Genomic DNA, 26,099 nt, shown 5'->3' on the forward strand with positions numbered 1-26,099 from the left:
GGAGTTAGAGCGAAAAGTTTTACTCGAGAGGCGTTTTTAAGGTGGAATATGCAGTCCTGAACGGGAACGAGCGCCCGCACTCGGTATTAAGTGTGGTCCAGTTGGTCGGAAAGGTAGCTTTTTGTTTATTGTTTAAGATTAACACAAACTGGCAACAACTATTATTATTAGTATTATCGTTCAACCCTTGATTAGAGTAAACATCCTGTCACGGAAATAATTCTTAACACGTGATCCAGTCCTTCGCCTAGCTTCGCAAAATCAAATCAAAGCCACAGACCAAACTGAGACGCCCCCTCGATGCCTAAATCTTAAGTAAGAAATAAGCATTGCACAAACAGGCAATACATATATTTTATAAAAAAACAAAAACAACAACAACAACAAAACCCACAAATTACATACAAGCCGTGCAGCCATCAAACACTACACAAGTGATCTGAATATACAAATGATTGTCAATGGTACATTCTCCTTTAGATTTACAGTACAGTGGAGGAGTCTTGAGCTTCCCTTCACGTTTTACCTAATATTTTGCTGGGAAAGTGGTAAAGAGATTAAGCAACTTATTGAAACATGTCCATACTATTTGGTATGACCACCTTTATTTGTCAACAAAGCCCAAACTCTCTTGTAAGTCAGGAATAGTTCTCCAGGCTCCCTGAAGGACATTCAGAGCTCTTCTTTGAATAATGGCTGCCTTCTTGTTCTGTTCTCTGTGCAAATGATCCCACGTTGCTGGCTCTGAGAAGGCCAGCCCAGGACTGACAGTGCCCCATTGTGTATTTTTCTGTCCAGGTATGCTTTTACTGTATTAGCAAGTGCATTTGGGTCATTGTCATGTTGAAATATAAAGCCACTATGCTGACCAGGTGGTATTGCATGGTGGATTAAAGTCTGATGGCACTTTCTGCATTCATAAGAGCCCCCCAACACCTCTGGCTGAAATGCAGTCTCATACCGTGGCAGAGCCTCCATCACGTTTTACAGATGGTTGCAGACACACACTGTTGCACTTCTCCCTTGACCTTAAGTGGATTCATCACTCCTTAAGAGCTTTTGACACTGGTTTTCAGTCCAGTTTTGTGTAAGCTGGCATACCTCAGGATTTTCTCCCAGTTTCCCTTCCGTAAGAATGGCTTCTTGACAGCCACCCTTCCACTGAGACCATTTCTCCTGAGGCTTCAGTGAACAGCAGATGGATCAACTGAAGAGCCAGATCTGTCTCTAAGGTCAGGTCTTTGATGGATTTTTTTCTTATTACTTAAGGATATGACTTTTCAGATATTGTTCATCTGCTGTAGATAGTCTTTTAGGCCTGATACTTCTTCTATTAGCCTCAAATTTAAGACACACGGCTCAGAATTTTGAGATATGCCAAGTTTTCAGCTAGTTGCCCTTTAAGAATCACCCTCTTGGTGCACAAATACTACCTTATGCTCAAACTGTGTTATCTTTGGCATTTTTCATAAATGTAACAAAAAAAACATGCTTTTGCAATATTGCAACAAGCTGTTAGTAACAAAGTGCCTAAAGACAATTTAAAAAAATGGTTCTTTGCTAAGCTGTCTGTGTAGCCACAACACAGGTTCATCCCTCGAGTTATGTGCATTTTTTAATGCTTGAATGATTCATAGGTCAGTTTGAAGACTCTTTAAAAAAAAAAAAAAAAAAAAAAAGAGTGAAAAAGCAGCCAAAAAGCCAAGAGAACTTTTGCTCAAGAGCACTTCATTGCAATTTGTTAAAGTTTGGCTCTTTGGAAGCAAGATATAAAGAAATGAGGGGTAGCACAGGGCTTTTACACAGTACTGCACCACCACAAAAGCTGTTTCAGTGATTTATAGTTTTTACATTATAGCTTACAGTATATATGTAAACTTACATCTTGGTAAGGTTTTGGGGTCACCAGCTGCTGCCTCATAACGTCAAAGCACCTTGTTAATGTTTCTGCACCATTTCGTGAAAAGATATCCTGATTTGGTGGCGGAGAGCATTGTTAGTTTATTAATCTCCTGTAGGCGTTAAACTAAGTCAGGAGTCTCTCAGCCCATTCAGTGACCCTTTCTGCATTTTAGATAGGGTGGGGTCCTTGTCATCCTGAAAGAAACCACCGCCGTTTCATCATGGGATCACTTAGGACAAATCTGTATTGATTTAAAGTGACCATTAGCCCCTAAGAAGACATCATAGGCTCAAACTATGTCACCCACAGCTTAACAAAGTCACCAGATATCCTCAATGAAAAGGTCAAAGTTTAAGGTTTTTCCATTTAATTAGTCACTCATCTGCATGTTCTCCATATTTACAAATATGCACTAACATTTTTCTTAATGTAATGTGTAATGTAATAACAGATTTACTCCATGGCTTTGTATTTTTTTTAATGGAAATAGTGCATTCATAATGATGGCTCAGGTTTCTAGGCCTTTAATACGTGCAAACATATGCGGACCACTGGCCAAATTGCCCACTTTATTTTACACAGCGAGTCATTCCAATAGTTTTTCATTTGTGATTTGAGGCTTTTCTTGATTTGGAAATTCTGAATCCCTTACTCCTTCGCAGATTGCTTTAATCTTTAAGAAAACAACTCACAATTTTTTTCTCCCCTCCCTCAGTCAGTGGGAAAAGCTTCAGCTTGAGCTTCTTGAAAAAGTTCCATGGTGGATTATTGTGGCCAATATGCAAGCCATTAAAAACAGAAACGTTATCTGAGGTCCTATTATAAAAACTCAGCATCTGAAGCATGCAGAGCAACATCTGGATAGGCCAGACTTGTATGGAGAACAAAAAGCTCAGCTCTTTGGTCATATTTACTGGAGATACATATATAGATCTATAGATATCTATACATATATATTCAGAGAAAGAGAGAGGGAAGGAATTGCACTGATGAAAAGAACACCTTGGGGCTGGGGATATTGTGCTTTGGGGTGGTGTCACAGGAAACATTGCATGGATAAAAGGGAAGAAAAAAATTTCACTGCCTATCAGCAAATTCAGGATGCAAATGTCATGCGATCAAGCCAAGGAAGTGCAACTGAAAAAGTGGCTGACTTCTGCAAGACGACAGCGATCCACACATGAAACCCAAGCTGAAGCTTTTAACAGCACATGCCCACAAGTACTTTTTATTTCATTAAATAAATCAAAGTGGCAGGAGTGCATTAACATGTGGAGAATTCATTTTTGATGCGCGTTTGCTGCAGGAGTCGTATTTATTGGTCTTCAGTTCAAAAATCAACAAAAATATGCAATTCGCCGCAGGGTGCCAAACCCTTTTGCATACAACTGTATGACTTATGCAGATAGATGCAAGTGAGGAGGAGGAAAGAAAGAAAGAGGGGGAAGAAAAAAAATAAAAGAGTGCACTATGGTTGGGGTTACATTTGGAAAAGGGGTGCTGGGAGCTGGTTGGTAACTGACACCATACTGTGACAGGATGAACACAACACTGCATTATTCAATTGCGCCTGCTATCCTCTTAAACGATTCACAATAACAGACAGGACGGTGGAAATACAGCATCTGCCATCACCTACCGGCATGTTTATTTGTCTTATCCAGCTGTACCCTACAACTGCTTTCTGCGAAGTAAAGAGAAAGTTTACATATAACCCAGACATATTAGTCTTAACAAGTAAAACTTTATTGGAATGATACATTTTGCAAAATATTACTTTATGTATATATATTTTTAACATACTCATTGTGTTCTAAGGGTATCTGTCAAGTTCTCCAGAAGAGGGTAAGATAGTTAAGACTGTCGAAGGCAAGGATATACAGTATTGTTTCCCAAAAGGTACAATAGACTACACAATCACTGTACCCAGGTCATGAGGAGAAAGATTAATGTTGTTTTTGCTTTTTTTTTTTCCTCTCTTTTTCTGAAAATACAATTAGAAAATATGAACGCAAAACATCTCAGATGTAAAAAGTGTTATGTTTGAAAGAAGTGTGTGTGGAAACTTGATGAAAAGAGAAGGCAGACGGGAGAAAAAAAACCTTAAGTAGCACAGAGCAGTTGATAGCTGATAGAAAAGTGACAATACGTCTTGTATTGTAAAGAAAAAACAAAGTGTGATGCTTCGGTGTCTGAAGTGGATCAAGTGGCGTTGCCTTCTACCTGTCGACGGTTTAGTCATCGCTGGGTAGAAAGGCATTACATGTGCCCTCTTCAAAACATTACAGTGTGTATTAAAGGACTCAAATATTTAGCACAAATGAACTGTGTGGCCTGTGCTTCACTGTGTTCAAAAGGCTGGACAGCTTGGTTAGTGAGCAACTTTACTGTTTAGTGTGATGCTCAAACAATTCCCCCGAAAAAAGGTTAACCAGCAACCAGACCGTTAGCTGTGGAAACAGTGCTTTTTCAAACATGTCTAAGGCCCAGAGGGAAGTCTTCTCATTGGGCTGCTTTACCACGTGCAAGAAAAACCAAACCTGCCAACTAAATGTATTTTAAAAAAAAAAGAAAAAGAAAAAGAAAAACCCCACACACATCAGGTTTCCAAACAGCACTGAAACTTCTCCATTTCAAGACATTCTCAAAAAAAGGGGAAAAAAAGAAAGAAAAAAAAAATCATCCTGCGATTGATCTCAATCGTATTAAGACACTGCCAAAAATGATCACTCAAGCCAACTGAAATCAACTGGAGCCAAAACCCCCCAAAACATTCTAAACATGTCACGTTACACGACTGTATGACAAAGAGCTCGATGCACATCAAACAGTTCACAGAAACTTTTCAGTGAGATGGACAAGGTCTAGCACCTAAGGCCTATGTATGGATGGCAGGTGGGCGACAGCGTTAAGTCCTTCAATGAACCAAAACATTGTGTTCACTCAACAAACCAGCAATAAGATTTGGTCTGCGATTGTCTTGCATCCATGTAAAGAAACTTGGCCCAAAAAAAAAAAAAAAAAAAAAAAAAAGCTTTAGGTTTGCTTCCTTGGTTTTAATTTGTTACAGAGAAAGCTGGAAAAATAAAAGAAACAAAACACTCCCAAACCCAACAGTTCAAAAAAGAAAAAGAAAATTGGTTGGACTGTAAATCTATGAAGGTGTTGCATGTAGGGAGAATTACAAAAAGGGGAGGGGTGGGGCAAAAAGGTCAGGGAAGAGGAGAAGCACAACCCCGGTGACAATTATCTGCAATCTGCTGCCCTACAACTGAATAATGACTCAAACCCAGAAGAACTTTGACGCATTTAACTGGGTCTTGTTCCCAATCCATCTTCCAATAGAGCACTGACTGTCCTTTTTAATGTTAAACATTATTCGTGATCTCAGGTACCTCGGCACGAGCAAAGCACAAAGCTCTGCCGTCTTTCTTTAAAAGTGATATTGTACAAAAATAACATGCACATGTTGTTGAAACCTTTTGCTACTGTTTTGCGTATTAAAATCCACCACCATCAGTCACATACAGGAAACTGCATTTTTCTCAGTTTGCAAATTTGGCAGAATTTATATAATATCTGTTTATTTATAAAATCTTAAAGTCAGTTTCACAGCTATGAGACATAGACATATGTTGAAAAAAGATGGATATTTCATGTTCTCTATCTTATATTTATATATATCAATATACATGTATAAATGTACTATGACTTAAATAAACAATAGTCAGGAGTGTGACCACAATGTTAGCTGCTGCTAAATCACAGCTTTTTAAACCCACCCGTGAGCACTAAATAACACACAAGCACAGAGATCGACATAAAAAGGACAAAATGATCACTGATAGGATTTTTTTTCCTTTTAAAATGCTCTAATAAATTCAGCTAAGAGAAAGACAGACTTAAATGCAGACCTCATGTTTACTTCCCGCGGGTCCCTAAACGAGCAGGACCGCAGTGAAGTTTACTGTGATAAATCATTTTCACTCTGATCAAAGAGGTCGCCGCTGCTTCAGCGGCAAGCAGCAGAGTGCATCAACTACCCAATAATCATGCCACATTGAGCAGACAAAGGCAGGTGCAGAGAGTTTTTCAAGCTTTCAACCAAAACGGGAACGAGGGCCACCGCCACCGTAGCCAAAGCTCTGCACCAACGCTTTTGACACAGTTTTCCAACCAGTTGGCATTATGATAGGCACTGCTGTTGGACTTGGTATTGCTTGGACAGATTCGGGATGGAGAGGTGGAGAGGAGACCGGGGGTGGGGAGGAGACAAGATACAACGATCACTCTTAGAGAAGCTTGAAGAGAGGGCCCGCTCAGGGGGAGGAGGGAAGAAAAAAAAAAAAAAAAAAAAAAAGGAGCTTTAGCAGATTCAGTACCTTAACAGAAAAATCAATGCCTCAACCTGCAGAGACTGAAAACATGTCATTTACACCATCAGAAAGAAACAAATCTAGCTGAACAGCCACAACCTATGCCTGTTCTTGTCAAGCCCCTGGCACAAAACACAAGAGGGATAAATAAAGTGTAAAGGTAACAGTTGAGAAACAATCAAAAAGGCAACACTGCTGGTTCTGTTGGATCTTTTATCACTTTGCCTCCGTCTTTCCATTTGGGGGGTGGATTTTACATCGTTTTCCTCATCACATATAAGCAAGTTATCAGTCCACTTTAGTGCTTTCTGTCCTCAGACCCCCTTTAACTTTCTAAATCCCTGCCTCTCTCTCATAATATCACCACCGTGGTTGGTATCTAGAACTCAGCAAACTCCTTTGCACACTTCTCTGTGAAGGAGACTCTGATTTCTTCTTCGTCGTAGTCATCAAAGTTGCTTGTATCACCAGGGCCTTTGCACTTAGGAATAAAGGGAGCTTCCACCTGGAACGCAGATGGGAGACAGACGCACAGACAAAGCGGTTAAAGTGTAACTTCAAATGCATTATTCGATGAAACACTCCTACATTGATATTTGTGATGTTTGTCTGATAATCAATCTGTGAACACCCTGCAGGACCATCAGTGTAATCATGTACTTTCCCAGATGCCCATATTTGAACTTAGGCTGCTTGATTAAGGCAAAAAAAAATGCCATAATTCTGGTTATTCAGCACAATTATTCATTCAATTAACATTAATCAGTTATTTGTCTTTTTGCAGGGAATCCACATTAGCTTTAATCAAACTGAAAAACAAATAGAGGTGAGGTGGTGGGGGGGGACAGGTTCACCTGTCTGTGGTGTCAGGTCTACCTATAAAGGCAGCTGCCCTTAACATACGTTTTATGCAGAGCTATTCAAACTTTGTAAAATCCTTTGACAACTTTAACTGTGAATTAGGAATTAAAAGCTACAACTCAGGAGCTCAAACTTGTATTTGTATTCATATTATACTGACAAAGGCTGAACATGGGTTTTCAAATTAGGCGCAGTGCTTTTGTTTTCTGCAGAATCCACTTTTTGCATGAAGGAAAGGGGAAAGTACTAAAACCTTTGCATATTTTTCCCCATTAACCTCCACTGAAATACCCTCTGTACACAGGCAGAACACAGGGAAATTATCCGCAGTCACAAAACACACCTAAGCTGACCGAAATCTCATTAAAAGCAGTTTCGTTTTTAAGGAAAGAATGTAATAAGGAATTTTCTCCATTCCTTCAATTGTAAATACGAAGAAACACTTATAAACATTAACGGTATATAAAAGATGGGTGTAGCTACCATAGTGACAACCATTGTTTGGAGTATTTTTTTTACATTGCCATGTCAAGAGGTAGCATCGCTCTAAAGCAGCCCCTGCTTTTTTTAAATATTACTGTAAAAGTCATAATAATGTACAAAATGATCAACCATGTGATTGCCATGTTCTATAAGACATGAAACTAGTGATTGAGACCATAAATTTTCAATCATCTGTCATTTGCCCACAGATTTAAATACAATCACCACCTATTGGTCATTAGAAAAACAGCTGGTCTGAGGGACTTTTACCCCGACTCCTTTTTTCAGACCCCAGACTATGTTTATATTTATGTTCACATTCCTATTGCATGAAAGCTAACCTCTTACCTTCCTCTGGTAGATGGCAATCCAGTCGGTGGTGGCAAACCACTTGTGGCCCTTGATATCATTGACTCCATTCCTGAGGTTGCCAAAGCGCTTGGTCAGGTCCACTTGCAGCAAATTTCTCAACAGATCTTTCAGGTCTGAGCTGAAGTGGGAAGGAAAGCGAACCTGCAAACCACAGAAAGCAATCAGAGTCTTGTTCGGAGTGTGTTCTCAGGCACGAGGCTGATCATTTTGGGGGAAAATGTCTTATTGTGACTTTTCTGACGTAAGAGTTCAACTTTAGAAAATTAAGCTAATTCAGTTAAAGTTTAACTGAAGTGTAATAACCATTCATGGCTCTATATTCTCATGCAAGGTTGAAATTGTTTTTATATTTGGTTTGGAATAAACTATTCATTCCTTCCTCGTATAATCACTTAAATACACTGCGAGACTCTAGACCTTCAGGTGGAAAATCACACCCACCAACATGTCTACAGAGAAGGCGCTCTAGTGGCCGTTTTCAATTTTCCATGTCATGTGCATTTCTCAAAGCAGATACATTTATATTTTAATCAATCCTCCACGCATAAGAGCTTGCATTTTAGTATGGCCCAAAGTATATACATATATTGATTCTTCTCTAACAAGCATTCTTGCATCCTCTCTCCCCCCCTGCTATCATGGAAGATCTAAGAATCATAAATGCACCTTGAAGAAATGAGGAGCCTACTGGAAGAGCAAAAATGCAAGGAAAACCTGATGTATCCTTCTTTTTCTCTCTCTCTTGCTATGAGAAGCAAATGTGATAGAAAGTAATACCAGTAAGGGAAATAAGAAGATGTGTCTAGCATAATGAAAAGCACCCCACTCTCCTGTGCTTAAAACATGCACCTACGGTGTTAATGTACCTACGACTCAATACAGTGCCTAAAAGACTCCTGTGTAGACATAAAGAGCACAGAGACACGGCTTAATTAAATTTGATGGTTCTCTGGTTGTGAGTGGTTGTGTCCATTTGTTTCCACTCTCCTTTGAACCTTCTGCTGCATGAGACATTTGTGTCTAAGGAGTTGCTTCCAGCTAGTTGTTCTTTTGCTTTTCTCACCACTGTTGAGACCATACGTGAAAGTCAGAGATGACATTTGGGAGCTATAAACTACACATTATATTAAACAGTTTTACAGAGGAATCACTTCACGCACGACTTCTTTCTACTGCAGCTCGTGCTCTGCGCTGTCCTGTCTGCATTTGATTTTATGAGTTTTGCGGCGGCTCATAGAGTCGACATTAGGGCTGAACGATTATGGAAAATAATCTAATTGCGATTTTTTGCCCCAATATTGCGATTGCGATGCGATATGCGATTATTTTTTAAGGTCTTTGTCTTCTGTATTATTAAACAAAGACAAGCAATACATCATATAGTATGGCCAATACTATATTACATTAATTTTAAACTGTTCTTTCCTGGAAGACAGACCTCTGTTATGATGACATGAGGTGATGCATGAATTGATGACTGACATTTTTATTTAACTTCTTCAATCACAACAGTATATTTGAACATACACAATAGTTTATTTTTAGCTTACAAACATCTGAGCATAAAGTGCTGACAAGGAACCCTGGTGTAAACATTAAAATGAAAGTCAGTACAATGTGCAGATTGCAGAAATATACATAAAAAAAATCAGTGGCTTTACCACACTCAGTTTTTCGACATCTGTGAACTACTAGACAGTCATTCAATTAAAAAATAATATTAAATAAATAAAACTAATAAATAAAAAATACACACATCTTACTGATCTCTGCAGTCAGTAACATTACACATAAAGTGCAAACATAATAGCAATTGTATAAACACACACACAAACACGCCTTTAAAATTTAAAGGCATGAAATTGGACGGTCTAGTTCTGATTAGCGTCACCGCTGTCTCGGTGGAGTTTAATAAACTCGGCCGTCTGCTTCTTGCTATCTAAAATATAACCAGACACTGGTGTAAATTCTCGACTGTCTCATACTTCTGTTTAATAAGTTTTCTGTTTGACGTTTAGTCAGCTGTGTGAAAACCAAGGAGGAACCCACCCGGGGGATTAATAAAGTTTTATTTTATCTAATCTAATAACTTTAATCTCAGCCAAACCGATTTACTCACGAACAAACAAAACACTGAAAAAAGCCCAACAATAACATTTTTAGGTTGTCTAAGTGACTTATATATTACGTTTAACCCGAGCAGCGAAACTCCGCGGTGATCTGAAAATGATGTGCCGGGAGTTGTGCCGTTCTCGGCCGCATCAGTAACCCTCGAGCTCCCGGCTAGCTGTCGAGCTGGTGGGTAGCAGACGCCTCTGAAAACGTCGAAGCACTTTTGCAAATATGGGATATCTTGATAAACCGAGCAGATATTTGATGTTTACACAACTACTTTCTCGCCTGAAAATATGTTAAAAGTTTATTTTGTGACCCAGAAAGATTAGTATGAGTAATTTTAAAACTTAGTAGCGGCCGCCATTGTTGGAAACTGGAGTTTGGCTGGGCCGCGCTATGAATTCTGGGATATGGTAGTAATTTGGACAGCCTTCGGCGCGTCGCTGTGACGTAATCGGTCTACAAATGCGGCCTCAGGAGGATGCAGCCCATGAATTTGGACATGTCCAGAGTATAATCGCAGCCTTTGCGGTTAGAAAATTGCACTTGATCATGTCGCGATATTATCGCAAATGCGATATATCGTTCAGCCCTAGTCGACATTAACTTTTTCTCTTGATTCATAGACAGTATTTCTCAGAAATAATAATTGAAAAGCTAAATGCGTTATTTTATACACTTTTCAAATCATAAAGGCTAAAGGTTCAAATGTAACAGTGTGTATTTGAAGCAGTAATAGGTGGTAAAAATGAGTCCTTAGTTGGGGATAAGTGCACAGTTCTAATGCCTACACAAATTTTTCCAGGTAGCCAAACTCACCTTTCCTGATACAATCTTTTCGTAAATCTGAATAGGCTGGTCTGCAAAGAAGGGTGGGTAACCAGCAGCCATCTCGTATATCAGTACTCCCAAAGCCCACCAGTCCACAGCTTTGTTGTAACCCTGAAGAATACATGAGAAACAAAGGGCATCAAACATGTCCGCTAACAAACACTTCACACTACAATTTTCACAGGAAACAGCAAAAAGAAAGCTGTTTCACAGTCTAAAAGCTGATGAAGCAATTGCTTCCTAAATTTCCCCTGTTAATCTGCTTAACACTTACTTTACTGAGGATGATTTCTGGCGCCAGGTACTCGGGAGTCCCGCAAAGCGTCCAAGTTCGGCCTTTCACCCTTTTTGCAAACCCAAAATCTGTTACCTAAGAAACAGAATAAACAGCCCTTAGCCGCTAGTCGCATATGGGGAGAGCACTTTTAGAGACGCTAAGCAGCAAATGTTGTTGATGATGACTGAATACAAACATGTAACCCATACCTGTATGTAACCTTGCTGGTCAATGAGCAGGTTCTCTGGCTTCAGATCTCGGTAGATGAGATCCAGCGAGTGAAGGTATTCGAAGGTCAGTACAATCTGCGCTGCGTAGAAGCGGGCGTGCGGTTCACTGCAAAAACAACATACGAGGCTCAATACTTAAAGTCTGGGAACAGCACATGGAGGCCTTTCATCAGAGTTAACACAACTCACCTGAATCTACCAATCCTCCTTAAGTGTGAGAACATTTCACCCCCAGGCACGTACTCCATTATCATATACAGATTGCTGTTGTCCTGTAGTGAGATGAGGAAAGACTTACTGACACGTAAAGCATGCACGCATAAACAAGCCGGCCAAATTACTACAGATAAACAACAGAAGTGGAAGGACACAAATGCGTACCTTAAAAGAGTGCTCCAGTCGCACCAGAAATGGAAAGCTGACGGCTTGGAGGATACGCTTCTCATTCAGTGTGTGCTCTATCTGCTTCAGCTTCACTACCTGTGAGGGATCAGGACATAGAAAGGTAAGAAGGCTGTCAAAAAGAAAAACAAATAAACAAACCCCCCCCCCCCAAAACAATGATTACATCTCAGGACAGATTTCGATAAATTCAAATAACGCTGTGGAAAAGTAACCAAAAATGCACAGTATGGAAAAGGCCAATCAGAATAGCTGTGAGCAGTGTCGACCCATCGCGTAGTTCCATTTCTACGACGTGCTTGTCAGGCTACCCACAGGGTTTCAGGGGGTTTTGCAGTTATGATGTAGTTATGGTGTGAATTTCCCGAAACTTTGACATGTAAAGCTAGAAAGTGTCTTTTGACACTGGAAAACGTCTAAACTTCAACGTGACCTTCTGGAAATTCCAAAGCCAGTATTTGTAAGAACATATGAGAACAAATGGTTCATACAATCTTGGTATAAATGTTTTTGTACAAGGCATGATATGATACAAGCCAGAGCACCCAATTGAGTCATATTTATTTACTCTCCAATATACTCTTGAATTAGCTTCATCAAAAATACTGTACCTTCTGTTTGTCAAGTATTTTCATGGCGTAATGCTGACCAGACTCTTTGTGTTTCACCAACATGACTCGACCAAACGAGCCCGTGCCTAAAGTCTTCAAACGCTCGAAGTGATCCAACGCCGCAGTTTGCTGGGAGACAGAAGACCATGCCAGTTAGAGAACGATCACAATCTGTTTGTCCTTACAAGCCCCACATAGTTCTTTGCTAAACCTGAACTAAAAGGCCATCCCATATCAGTAACAAGATATTTTACTATGAATCGGACATATCGTCTTTTGTTTGAGGCACACTCATGGTGAACTTCTCTGACAGCATCTAAACATGTCGTGGCTTCGCTGCTGATTAAGTGACCTTGTTAATTTTCCATAAAAGGTGCTACAGTAATCTGAGCACATCTCATTCAACACAAGTCTGAATGCATGCAGTTACATTAAGGGGCAAACACGTGCAGTTGCACTCGCGTGCCTCTGTCTAAGCAGCTCGGTGCGCTACAGAATGCCTTTAAAAGCAATTACATGTTCACATTTAAAACTTAATTTCACCAAATCTCTTCTAATTATATTAAGTTTGAGAAAATTGTCTATGATCTATCTATGCTGGTCCCTCTCTCTTTCTCTCTCTGAGTCAGGGGTGGGTCGTTCGCTGTAGCACCCTGCGCGACACAGAGATCATGCTTCTTCTTAACAATGGCAAAAATGGACATTCAAAAGCGTGGTCGCAGTTCACAAGAGTAGGTTCCACATCGAGTCCTGCAACTAGTCTTAAGGGGAAAAACTGCACATGGCGTGTAGCACTCTAAGACACCGTTTTCGTGTCTGAAAGTAGCCCCGAGGAACATCTGCATAAGCGATCCACGTCTGGATGACAGAATGCCGTCTCCTTAACAGCCTGATAAATCCAGCAGGGTTATATATTCTGCGACTGAAAGTGGCTGTCAACTGTATTATTACACACATGCCCAGCAGAGGGCGAACTGCCCTTAAGAAATGAATGGGCTTTCATTAGTTTAGGGGCAGGCCTATTTCCATGACACTGGCTATCTGAGTAAATGAGCGTAAGAAACATTAATCAAGTCACGATTCATTGTGAAATATACTAACAATACAGTGCCTCAACACAACTAAAACTAAAGCATGCTACAAATAACAGAGTGACACAGTAATGAGGAGAAACTAAATTATGTCTCATCTCACCTGTGCTGGATTCTCCCATTTTTTCAGAAAATCTTCTTTGGCTTTGGCAAGAAACTCCTTCACTGCAAAGAGAAACAAAATTCCCATTCAGAGAGTTTTCACCCAAACCTAACTGAATTTAATAAGACTTTTATAAGGATATTGAAGCACTGGAGAGCAACATAACATGCTTGTGATGACTGGATGTCTGGATTTATCAGCTGCTGCCAGCAAGCAACAATGAAAGAGAACAAGCTAATACGTAGCACATAGTTAAAGTTGTCAAATTTGTAAATAAAAAAAAAAAATGCTATAGATGACCTTATTCACAGAATAGAGAAAATAATACAACACAGCAATACTTAATAGCAAGACACAAATGAACAACAAAGCCAAATTGAAATAGTAAAGCTTTAAATAAACTGGAGTCTAAACGAACTTCTATTCATTCTAGTCTGTTCTTTTTTTGTTCTTACAACCAAGTGATCAATTTCAAAGAATTCCAGGTTAGTTTCATTAAATCAACATTTCTGCCATCAAAGAACAACTTTGAGGTATCACTTCAGGCTTAGACTAAACAAACTCATCTTTTGAAGCCTCAAACGTCTTTGACTGCACACTGGAGAATAATGGAATAAGTAAAACGATATAAATCTGCATATATTTACAAATTCAATTTGAAAATACTGCTCAAAAGTCTGGGGTCACTTTGAATGTCCTTGGTGAAAAAATCTCATAAAACCTGAAGCTGATGAGAAATCTTGAAAATGATGATTCATGGAAGACTAATGGCAACACAGGCGTAAAGAGACTCATTTTCTGGCACACTACCATCGGGAGTCATGTTTCAAAGAGTCTTTGTTATATAAAACAAGTTTATCATGTTAAAGGTTACGCAGATCACGTCAGCGCTTGAACCCAAGCAATGCAGGACTAAGACTGATATTGCTATTAATATTTAGTGATTTAAAAATCCGGTATATGGATTATATTGACCAATACTTTTTCTTTGACACTTGTTATGTGTAGTTATGTATCTAGCAGTTTACATTCTGTCCCAATCGCCTCATTGTTGTTTGTGGTGTTCCAAATATGTGCTGGCAACCAAACAGCTGCTCTCTGACAGAAACTATGCCACATCAATTCATGTAAAATGGTAAAAGGCCTTTCTCAATTGCTTTTAATATTTTTCGAATGTTCATTTATCTGCCATTAGAAATGCAGAAACGAATAAATTGCTAATACCGAACACTGATAAATCAGTCAGGATGTAGTCAGCAAAGCCGAAATCCGCCTCTGCGTTTGAGTTTGTCAAAACGACATTGAAATAAATTTCTTTGTGTAATAAATTAAAGCTATTCCGTGTGGGACTTCATTTCCAAGACACTTAGTACACGCTTTTGTATGAGGACCTGTCGTCCAAACCCCAGTGCAGTCTTATAGTAGTATTTAATGAAGGAAATAAGCCACTCAGATCAACAGTTTTCAGGGTTTTCCATTAGGTCATAGTACCTGGTACCGGGTACTTTTTTAGTGACTTCTCAGGTGGGGTTCCAAGCAATCCGAGGAGGTACTAAACTGTGACGTCAGATTTCATGCCGCTGACTGGCAGCTCGTTAGTGTCACCCATGAGAGCATCTTGTTTACGAAAGTCAAAAACGCCATTTTTGAAACCCGCCAACGAGGGAAATGGCTACAAAAAAAAAAAAAAACAACCCAGTGATCCCCGAGTCTGATGACAAGCCACAGGTATATTCTTGTTATATTTGCCCACCTTTATTGTAGTGTTCGTGTCGCATGTTAGTTACGTCGTGGGATTGTAATGGAAAACCAGTCGATCCGGGTCGAATCGTGGAGAGTCAATCCGAGTAGGTACTAATGGAAAAGGGGCTTTAGTTTAGGACTTAACTGAGAAAGGTAAGTACATCTAGAGAAACAATCAGCTGCACACCGAGTCCTGGCATTTATCCGTTAAGAAAGTCATTTTGTCCTGTTCTCAGGGAGTAGTACACACATTCATATGAAATCTTCAAGGTTTCTTTATCCTGCATTTAACAGGGTGCCTTTATCAGAACAAGAACACTAACAAGTTTTGGTAGAAGCATGTTTATTTTTTGGCTATTTTAGGACTCCAACCAACTAATGACAGTCATAACACTTGCACTCAGCTTAAATGGATGGAGATGACTTTTTTCTTTAATTAAAAAAAAAAAAGAAGAAGAAAAAGACATTCCTAAGTGGTATACGTTTGAGTGGCATTGTAATCCTGTGGACAGACTGTAACAACTTTACACACACAGTCATATGAAGAAGTTCTTTTCCCCCCTTATCTTTATGGGGTTAATCTCAGTGCTCTGTGGGAACATGTAGATAACCAACCCTTCCTCATTCTTCCTTAGTGTCATTGCACCGTGCACAGCTGCTGAGCTGAAGTGTGCTATTTATACTGTTAGTACTGGAAACAGAATGGTGACAGTTGCTTTAGTAAAATTGAGTCCACTTTTCTGTGTTGCTGTTATTACAAAAACATAAATGAAGTGTGGAGAACGACTCAACGACTTTTAACGATCAGATTATAAGCTTAACAATTTTGACATCTTTTTAAAATAATTGAATTCAAGCGAAAGCTAATTGATAGCCGTTACCTTAAAATCAATACTAAAACTACAAAAATGTACAAATCTCTTAAAAAAAAAATGTTAAGGCTTAAATGATCATGTGGAATTTCTGTCTGCTTTGGCGATCAATAGAACACAACAGCCTGGGGCACAGTTTAAATTAAGCCAGTCAACTGTCAATAATGAAAGTGCTCGGTCGTTTATTCATCAGCTTTGTGATACGGCTAATGTCCTTTTGGAGTGATGTCGGAATCAGAAAACTGAAAATTAATTATGAAAAACAAACAGCTACCTACTCATAAATGTCTCGTGCAAGCATTTGTGCATCTCTCTCTCTCTCTCACACACAAACACAAACACACACCAAGAGAAAAGCTTAATTCTCATCTAGCAAACATCATTTCCTGCAAATTCTCAAAAGACCAGCAGCTCCAACAACTGGATGGGAGCAACAATGGCAAAGACTAAAGTTCCTATAAACATGTCAGGAGCACTGTGGCTCTCAGAGAGCAATGGAAGCAGAATGGTCACCAGGGAGAAAACATTTCCTGTGAAAGTTGCACAACTTCCACTTCCAAGCAGAAAAAGCCATTACTGGAATAACTTGGAACTGCGCAAAGGAAAGACATGGAAAGAAGTTGCTGGCAGCTATATGGACACAGCAACAGGACTGGTATCAAGGAGTACCAATGGAGATACAGCTGATCTAAATAAATAAATAAATAAATAAATAAATATATAATTTTTTTTAAAATCCATGTTCTTACTCTCCTGTAGCTCCAAATTTCTTACCATCTGGGAGGACTATGGGTACCTCTGGTGCTGCAGCATCTGCCGAGCGCGACCCCGATTCACTTGAGCGTGAGGATGACTCCCTCTTCCCTGCATGCCTTCTGGAGCTCTTCCTGTCACACATTAGCCCTGCAAAGTCTCCCCTATACTACTTCTTGGCCTCTTCCTCACAGCCACTGACTCATGACCTATCCTCCCCCTCTGACAGCACTCTGGTCAAGTCAGCAGGCCCACACATCCACAAAAACCCAGCCAAAAGTCCCTGCCGGCAGTCTTCAGTCTTTCCTGTGACTTTCACTCTGCTGGAGACCAAGTTCAAAAAGTAGCATCCACCTCCAGTGTGCACTCATAGTATGGAGAACAGTGCTGCTCCCGTTAGACTCGAGCAGATCAATTGGACCCTTGCTTGGTTTCAATATTTATTCTGTACACAAAGTACTCACTGCTGTTCCCTCTCATGTCTCTCTCTCTCTCTCTCTCTCACACACACACACACACACACACACACACACACACACACACACACACACACACACACACACACACACACACACACACACACACACACACACACACACTATATTGATCTAAACAGGGGCATAATCATCAGGGGGAGGGGGCATAAAACACTAGCTGGTATATTTATCCAACCCAGAGATGAAGTCCTATGGAAAACTAGGCCTAAGCAAGTACCCTTGAGATGAACTAGACACATCTAGCAGCAGCTAAAACTTTCCCCAATTAGCACAACCAATCAGATGTCACTGATGAAAAACTTTCAGAGATGATCTGGGTGTTTCAGAAACATAAAAAGTGGCACTCTCAGGAGACGCTAGCAAAACAGGAAGGCACAAACCACAGTGAACCCCCCTCCCCCACCCCTGCCCGACACACACACACACACACACACACACACACACACACACACACACACACACACCCCCACCCCAAAAGCACCAGTCTGTTGTTTAGTGCCAGGGTTGAATTGATCCTCCAAAAATCAATCCCACATCTCTCCCCTGGGCCTCACTGCCCCACTCTGACGCAGGAATAGAGGGGTTATATTAGGGCGAGTTGACCGACATTAAACCGCAACGCGCGCCAAAATCAGGTGTGAGTCTACACCAGGCCTTGTTCAGATAGCATACAAGCCTTTGTGGTGAATAAGAAAGCAGTAAATGAGCAAACAGAGCTGTATGTAAAATGGAAATGAGATCAAATGCTTGTAAAAGGTGAGAACTCGGCTTTTAGCCATGAAATGAAAACAGGGAGGGGACAAATACTGACAAAGTCATGAATGTGGAGTGTTTTACCATCTTAAACAGAGCAGATGTGTTAATTTACTGACCAATTCAGGAGCAAGCGAGCTGACAGCCAGTCATGAAGTGTGGGATCAATCTTATTTTCATGCATGATATACATTTTTGCCAAATACTGCAATATCAGAGAGACAAAACAAAACAAAACAAAAAACATTAACGGACACAAGGAGCACCCTGAAGTGTACTGAGAGGGAAGCTGCAGTAAAGGTACACCCCTAACTCTGACGGTTCTAATCATGAGACGCAAAAACTAATAGAAGCCAACCTAGCCAGGAAGCATAGCAATCTGTTATCAGCAGTGAGGACAGTAAAGACAGATGAAAGTTGAGGAAAATACAGCAGCGATACTCCCAGAGAGGAGAGGAGATGTGCCCGCCGTTTAGAGGTTTTGCAAAAGGAGACTACTTCACATTTTGTCATGTTGCTTCCGTGCTCTGAGATTAACCATGGGTGGAGCTCAGGCAGCTCCTACACACATATAGACAGGAAACTAGGTGAGGCAAAAGCAATGCGTTACCCGAGGCTAATAAGTACTTTCTTTTTCCTGGCTACAGAATGTGTGCCACAAAATCTGGAAAAGTCAGTCAGAGAGGAGTTGGTTTTAAAGCTAGCTCATGTAGCTGCTTACTTTGTTAAAAACAAAACAAAAAAGCAAAAGAGAGTAGCATTAAAAGCATAAAAGGAAGAATTTAAGACTAATAAAGTCAGTACAAGAGGAAATTCTTTGTTTAACATGTGATGTTATTTATATACGCGTTTCATATATTTTTACAGTCCTTATAGGAAGTAGTTAGTGTAAAGGACTAAAAGGACTGGAGTCCTTTGCGTTCTGAACTGTCACCTGACTGTGGTCTTCTGCTTCAAGGTTAAGCGTGTTTAGAGAAGCTCTTCTGCTTACATTGGTTGCAACAAATTGGCTATTTGAGTAAGTGTCATCTTCCCATCAGCTCAAAATGCTGGTCTCCTCTGACCTCTAGCCTCTCAGTAAGGCATTTTCACGCAGAGAACTGCCACTCACTCAATATTTTCTCAATTTTTCATACCACTGTCTGTAAACTCCAAAGATGCCTGTGAAGGAAATCCCAGTATATCAGCAATTTCTGAAATACACCAACATCAACCACCTCGCCAATGTGAAAGTCACTTAAAATCACCTTTCAGCTCTAGCAGATCCTCCTGACCTCAGTCTAAGGCTCTGTTAATGAATTTGCAGGAGGTGGTAATGGCCATGTTTAAACGCCTAATAAATGTATTAATTAATTACCATCTGATCGGTTGATTACATATTTGCCTCAAAAAGCACTTTAACAAGTATGCCCAATAAACTGGCCATTGAGTCTATATAGTTATGCCACCCAGGTATTTTCAAGTACCTTTGCACTCCAATGAATGTCACATGCAGGTAAAATGTCTATAACCATCAGCTTCATTGTGTAATTTCAGCTTGAGAACTGCTGCATATTTCAATCATCCATGGCAGACAAAATTAAGCAAGTGAAAATACCCCACATTTTGAGAACAGGTATAGGAGATTTTGTGATGCATGCATGCTGCTGGATCTCAGGGTTATTTAGCAGCGAGTGTCAGTTTGCCGTGTTATCAGTTTAGTGCTCTAAGCTTGCCTGAGATGTCTGATTGGCTTTCAACACTGAGGTCAACTGATAAGCAGTGCAGGCTTACGACACACACAAAACCCCCCAAACAACTTTAAGCATTACACAAATCAGCTGCATGCAGAGCAGGGGCAGGTCATGAACCCCACAGATATTTATAGACGGAGTTGTACTTGTATTGAGTGCTACCTCATTATATTGTCATAGTCAAAACACACACAAGCACACAAACATCCTGTGTCATAACTGCTTAACTGACCAAGGTTTTGCTCATATTTACAGGACCCACTGATCACCCATTAGCAATTTTTTTTCTTACAACAAAATGCTCACATACTTTAAAAATACATGCAGTTTTTGACCCTTATACTATAAGTTGCAGCAATACCTCTCTTCAAAAGGACTATGCATGACCAGTCATCTGCATGTTTAAATGTTGCAGCCCTTGCAAGTCGCCACCAGAAATACTACTCAGTCAAACATCATCTGATTAATGAAAAGCATTAATGGTTAAAAGATGCTCTCATCATGCCACCGACCCCTAACATGGTCTGCAGCTCAGACAGACGGCTGTGGCCCCTTTCTCTCTCCCTCTCTGTGATGGGAAGTTTTAAACAAGCGAGATGTTAAGTAAGCAGATGACAGCTGCTGAACCAGTGCAGTGCACACTTTGATGTTGGATCTTAATGGTCGTGTATCGGCTGACGCCAGCAAGGAAAAAAGGCTGGTAGTGCAAGGACTGCTAACTAATCTGACTGTGTGTGCGTGTGTGTGTCTCAATGACACAATGTGTCACACATTTCAGCAACATTTACAACGTGATTTGATTGTCGAATGTTGATTTGAAATACATATGCAAAGGTTTAACCGACGTTTAACCTCAACCGTTTGACTGTGCTCGATTTATCTTGCGTTTTCATGCGTCCATGGTTGACTAGTCTGCTTTTTTCTCCTGTTCACGAGACTAGTAAACTACTCGCTACTCAACTTTTCACCCTGCCTCTAATTCTGCTCGTGTTCCTTTAACGCCTTCCCCTCCCCCCTCCACTAAAAATCCAGTCTCCTCTCACTAGTGAGCAGGTCCAGCAAAAATGAGATAACACCGAGCTACGTTTGCTTGCAAGCACGAATCATGACACTTGGCAAAGACGTAGAACATGGGCAAGAGGAAAAGAGACAGGATGAACATTTTTAAAACTGCGAAATAGGGCGTTGGCATTGGCCTTGAGTGTCGAGGACACGCCCTAAGACACTTTTAAGTTCTCCGCACGTGTATTATCTGGGGATGCCAGCTTAGTTTAGGTTGCTCTGTAGCATAAAAGGTACAAAGAAAACAACAATTAAACCCGGTCCTTATTCATAAGTCTCCAATCTGTGTTAAAGATTTTCATAATTTCTGATTTGTTCTCAGTATTATCATTTTGACACAGCCCTGGCTTGTGGACACATCAAAGATAGCATTTTGCATGGCTGACGTTAAGAGAGTTTTTTCCTATTGTTATCGGGACACTGCCATCGTAAGTGAATTACAAAGCATAAAGTTAAATCATAAATCAGTTTCTTAGACAATGCAACAATTATGATTTTACTCTTGGCGATCTGTGTTGAGTAAAGTACTCAATAAAATAGCGATAGTACAAATCAAAATCCATTTGATTTTATACAGCAAAGTGTACACAATTTGAACACAATCACTTGGGATAAGATTTAAGATCAAGAATATTTGGGGGGGTTTTTTGTTTTGTTTTTTAGATGGATGCTGAAAGTGATTGTGCTTTAAAAATGGGCATGAAATCACTTAAAACCCATCTAGGCAACATAGGTTTAAAAGAAAAAAAACTTCCAAAGCTGATGCACTTATGACACTCTGGATGTCATGTAAAGTAACTTTCACAAAGCCGTTATGTAAATATGTTGCAGGGTGATGTTATTAAGTTACAAAAAAGAAGAAAAAAAAAAGACTGAACTGGCCAATAAGGCTTTTTGCCAGTTCAGAAGCAGCATGTTTTTCCTAGTGAGAGGGAATAAGATAAGATAACCTTTATTAGTCCCACATGTGGGAAATTTGTTTTGTCACAGCAGGAAGTGGACAGTGCAAAAGTTATGACGCAAAAATTAGAATACAATAAGAATAAATACAGTACACAGCTGTACAGAATAGAATAAAATAATATACTATATACAGTAGAATAAAATAGAATAAAAATATACAATAAGATAAAAATAGAATACGAATGCTATATACAACTGAGTAAAAATACAACGATGCCAGAAAAGATTATTGCACTTAGTGTTATTGCACATGTGTGGATGTGTGTAACTGCCTTATAAGTAGACTTGGCTGAGTTTTTTTTTGTTCATGTACAAAAAAAAAACAACAACCTTTAAACCACACTAACGCAAAGCGAACGTTTTGCAAAGCCCAATGAGAGCACTTTAAGTGTGAAGGTACAGAAAAATGTCTTAAACTAGAGTCAGGAGGACAGTGACAAAAGCATAAGAAAGTCAAAGAATAAAAAAAAAAAAAAGTTTATGTTGTGTAGTTTTAGCCTGAGTGTTTTGCTGTGCAGCACAGTGCACAGAGAACTGCCCCCCTTTTCACTGTAACTATAAAAAAAACAAGTGGTAACTGAGCAGACACAAATATCAGGGTGCTCTGCTCTGCGGATGTATTTTTATACATGAACGTTAGACACTCAATCGCCCAGTTCAAGAGATTAATTTAGTGCAACATTATCGAGAAAACACAGCTTGGTTATCTGTCAGACGTTTCCCCTCTGCCTGTGAAGGACTAAGCTAAAGGGACATAGCATGAGCTACAGCTCCACCCCTAACCCACGCTGCTGCCCAGCTCCAGAATAAAAACTCACTCCAGTTGCAAGCCTCTAGCTCCTCCTGTGGTCGGTCATGTCTGCCTTCTCCACTGCCTATGTCCCCTAGACAGGGTCCAGCTCGATGAAACAGCCTTCCTGCCAGCTTGTGAATTACAGACATCACACAATGCTGGAGGGAAGCCAGCTGATGTCCCGTGTAGACTTTTAAAAACTGCTGTACGTCCCGATATTTTACCAAGGAGGAATTCCACAAAAATGCTCAACTAACGTCGTCTTAAAGGCCCAAACTTTAAGCTATCCTTGTATGGCTGTTTAGTCTATAGAGCAGAAGAGGCGATGACCAACTGTGCAGAGCCTGGGCTGGAACTTCCTTGCTCCTTCACTTCCTACTGCTGTTCACTTGTCTGTCCGCCCTGCTTCTTCCTGTGGGTCAGCTCTGCACAGCAGTTCAGTGTCTCACTTGCCTGCCCAGCCTGGAAAGTTCGGGCGCGACACGTGTTAAACACCTGGACCAGCTCTCAACACTGTCCTTCCATTTTACGTAGGAAACAAAGGCGGCTGCCATGTTGCCCTTAATCTCTAGCTGCTCTGTGGAAAATGATGCTTCTGGGTGTGGCCTTTCAACCCCTTGCCTGCACCTGTCTCTGTAGATCAGACTGATAAAGATGTGAAGTATGACAAAGTATGAAAAGACCTTCCGGCAGCACTGCCTCCTCTGTCAATGTTTTTAACCTACTAATCCGTCAGTTTCCTTTACGTCTACAACCCTGAGGAAAAAAAATTAAAAATCTTTGAGCCAGGGCTCTTGAAAGCCTTGGCCTTGTTACATGGGTAACAGTACAGTAGAGAGCCTAGAGGCCATTCTTCACACTTACTCTCTACCAGCAGCAAGGAGCTGACATTCATTTAACAGGTACCCGTTCAGACTTTGCACACTTGAGCGTCATTTATGGTGTTATGGAAACATAAAACAGTGTCCTCTCAAAACTTTTCTGCAACCCTGTGATCCAGACTATTAAAAAGGAACTTCAAATGTTTTGACTGAGTTATTTTCATAAGAAATTAAGTCGTTTTTAAAAATACTTATTGTATATGATTAACATTTCTTTGGGGGTTTTTAATTCTACTTTTGTTGAAGAACTTTTTTATAAAAACAACAACAACAACAACAACAACAAATATATACTAGACAAAAACAAACAAATAAGATGGTCCAAGATCACCTCTTTCTCCACATTACACAGACTCCGTGACGCATACAAGTGCCCTTGTTCTAAATGCCGCTCATCACATGTTGTTCAAGAGACTCCTCAACTCCCAACTTTGTGCCTGCAGACAAATTGCCCTCATGCATCATATGACCCTGTCCTGGTGGCATTATTTTCCTCCCTCCACTGATAACAGTTATTTTTGCTCTATGAGAGTCACTGCATTAAGATCTCACTCATCACTTAATGTAAACATCCTAATGTAAACATAACCTCCTAAGACCCGAACTCTTCCACGGCATGCATTTTTAATTTCTCTTTGATATTTGGGCATTTTTTTAACCTTATTTTTGTTTTTAAGAAAAATAAGAGCCATATATGAGGATATTCATTTAAAAATTTGATACAACAGTAGCAGTATAATGTACTTGTAAGTGGATATCAGGCCCATGTAGAGCAAAATTGAGTATTTTGGTCTAAATAACCAAAAATATTATGTCCACATATGTGAACGACAGGTCCTAGGAGGTTAATGTAAACATCCAAAGTAGTATGTGCATCTCTCCTCTGGCTTCAAAAACAGAGAAGAAAGTTTTATTTTTCTGAAGCGATTCTAAGAAGTGCACAAGAAAGCAGCTGCACAGTGGGCTTTGTGTTTGCGGTGTTATCGTCGGCTTTCATGACCTGATGTGAAGACCTAAAAAACACAAACCGCAAGGAAACCTATGACTGTTGTATGAGGCCAATTGTTGTCATCCTCACTGGTAACTCTGAATATAACCTCGGGCTCGCAGTCACGAGCTTTCCCACAGGATGAGCAGAGAAAATGAATAACATCCCCTGCTGTTCCGATGAGTTGACCGTGGCCTCACAGTAAAACAACTTTGGCTGAAAGTGTATGACAGTGTATGAGGTGAATGACCACGGGTGGGTGTCCTTCGTGGGTCTAGGTTGACAAACACTTCTTCATATTAGAGAAAATCCGTTGCAGCATTTTAATGTGGTCTCATTATGGATGCACAGTACAGATGCTAGGTTGTATACTCCATATGTACCTGTCATTATGGGAAACAGGAAATGACTATAGCAAAACGATCTAAGGGGCAGACTGCATGATCGGGCTAGCTGCTTCAACTTAGAGGTAAAGGGTACAACTCACCGCTCTCCATCTCATTGCCCTTCTTTGCTGTGGGCGTGTTGCCCATGATGGCAGGCTGATGGTGGAGTCCCTTGGCTCGGAATCAGTTTTCCTTTGCGAGTCACTGAGTATTGTTACACCGTTAACGCAAGTCACTGGACTCAATGAAGCTGACAGCTAGCTACTAGCTGACAGCTATCATTATTGACTAAATGTAAATGTAGATCAAAGCAGTACTCTTCCGTTGTGACTTCAGGGAAACTCAGAAGACTGCCCCAAGCGTTAGCCGCTTTAAGTTAGCTCAGCCTAGCGCGTTAGCTCGCAGAGATAGCCAGCGGATGTCAGCTTGGTAGCGTTAGCTCGTCGATTTCTCCAGCAAGCACGGACAAATCAACTTGTCAATTAGTTGTTATTTATTTCCACAGACGGCTTGGTTTTGTACCAAAAAAAAAAAAAAAAAACCTCAAGTCCGGGCACAGATCGTCGAAAGCCACTTCCGTCTGTCTAACTAGCAAGCTAAAGTTAGCTTCTGAGCGTTCCTCGCAGTCTGGCCTTAACTAACCAGGTACTCTCTCAGTGTGTGCAGGCCTTCTCACTTGAGACCTTTTAAAAAAAAATGTCCAGTATAGTCGGGGTTTTTTTTAACAATGGCGCTTATCCCACTTGATTTCTCCTCATTCGTTTCCAAAGAAGCCGTCAAGTGCAATGGTTTCCTGGGACCGACCACCTGATAGTCGATTCCTCAGATCAACAGACCCCTTCCATTAATCTTCAGACCGCAAGGGAAACTCCAGTCATCCATCCACCCAGGCCCGCCTTCGCCTGCCTCTGAGTGGCCCCGCGCACAGACAATTACGTGCGAGGCGTAGCTATTCGAGCGCTCATTGGATCAGCATCTACACATTGAATCATTGCATTCATGCGATTCGACTGTCAAGCG

General features: G+C 40.4%; 1 protein-coding gene across 3 annotated transcripts; it reads right to left on the reverse strand.

Moving 5' to 3' along the window:
• Positions 1-3,199: 3,199 nt before the first annotated feature.
• prkacaa (protein kinase, cAMP-dependent, catalytic, alpha-a) lies at positions 3,200-26,015 on the reverse strand. Of its 3 annotated transcripts, none has more exons than XM_082531403.1 (10): positions 25,181-26,015; positions 13,656-13,717; positions 12,462-12,590; positions 11,830-11,928; positions 11,638-11,720; positions 11,428-11,554; positions 11,216-11,311; positions 10,930-11,052; positions 7,972-8,136; positions 3,200-6,784 (listed from the first exon to the last, which is right to left on the reverse strand). In XM_082531403.1, exons 1-10 carry the CDS (start codon positions 25,224-25,226, stop codon positions 6,659-6,661), a joined length of 1,056 nt encoding a protein of 351 aa, XP_082387529.1. In that variant the 5' UTR covers positions 25,227-26,015; the 3' UTR covers positions 3,200-6,658. The 3 variants fall into 3 exon arrangements, with proteins under 3 accessions (XP_082387529.1, XP_082387530.1, XP_082387528.1); XM_082531404.1 differs by lacking the exon at positions 25,181-26,015 and adding an exon at positions 22,850-23,124; XM_082531402.1 differs by lacking the exon at positions 25,181-26,015 and adding an exon at positions 17,045-17,636.
• Positions 26,016-26,099: the final 84 nt, after the last annotated feature.

This window comes from Aulonocara stuartgranti, assembly GCF_965226115.1.
Source record: "Aulonocara stuartgranti genome assembly, chromosome: 4".
NCBI classification, from domain to species: domain Eukaryota; kingdom Metazoa; phylum Chordata; class Actinopteri; order Cichliformes; family Cichlidae; genus Aulonocara; species Aulonocara stuartgranti.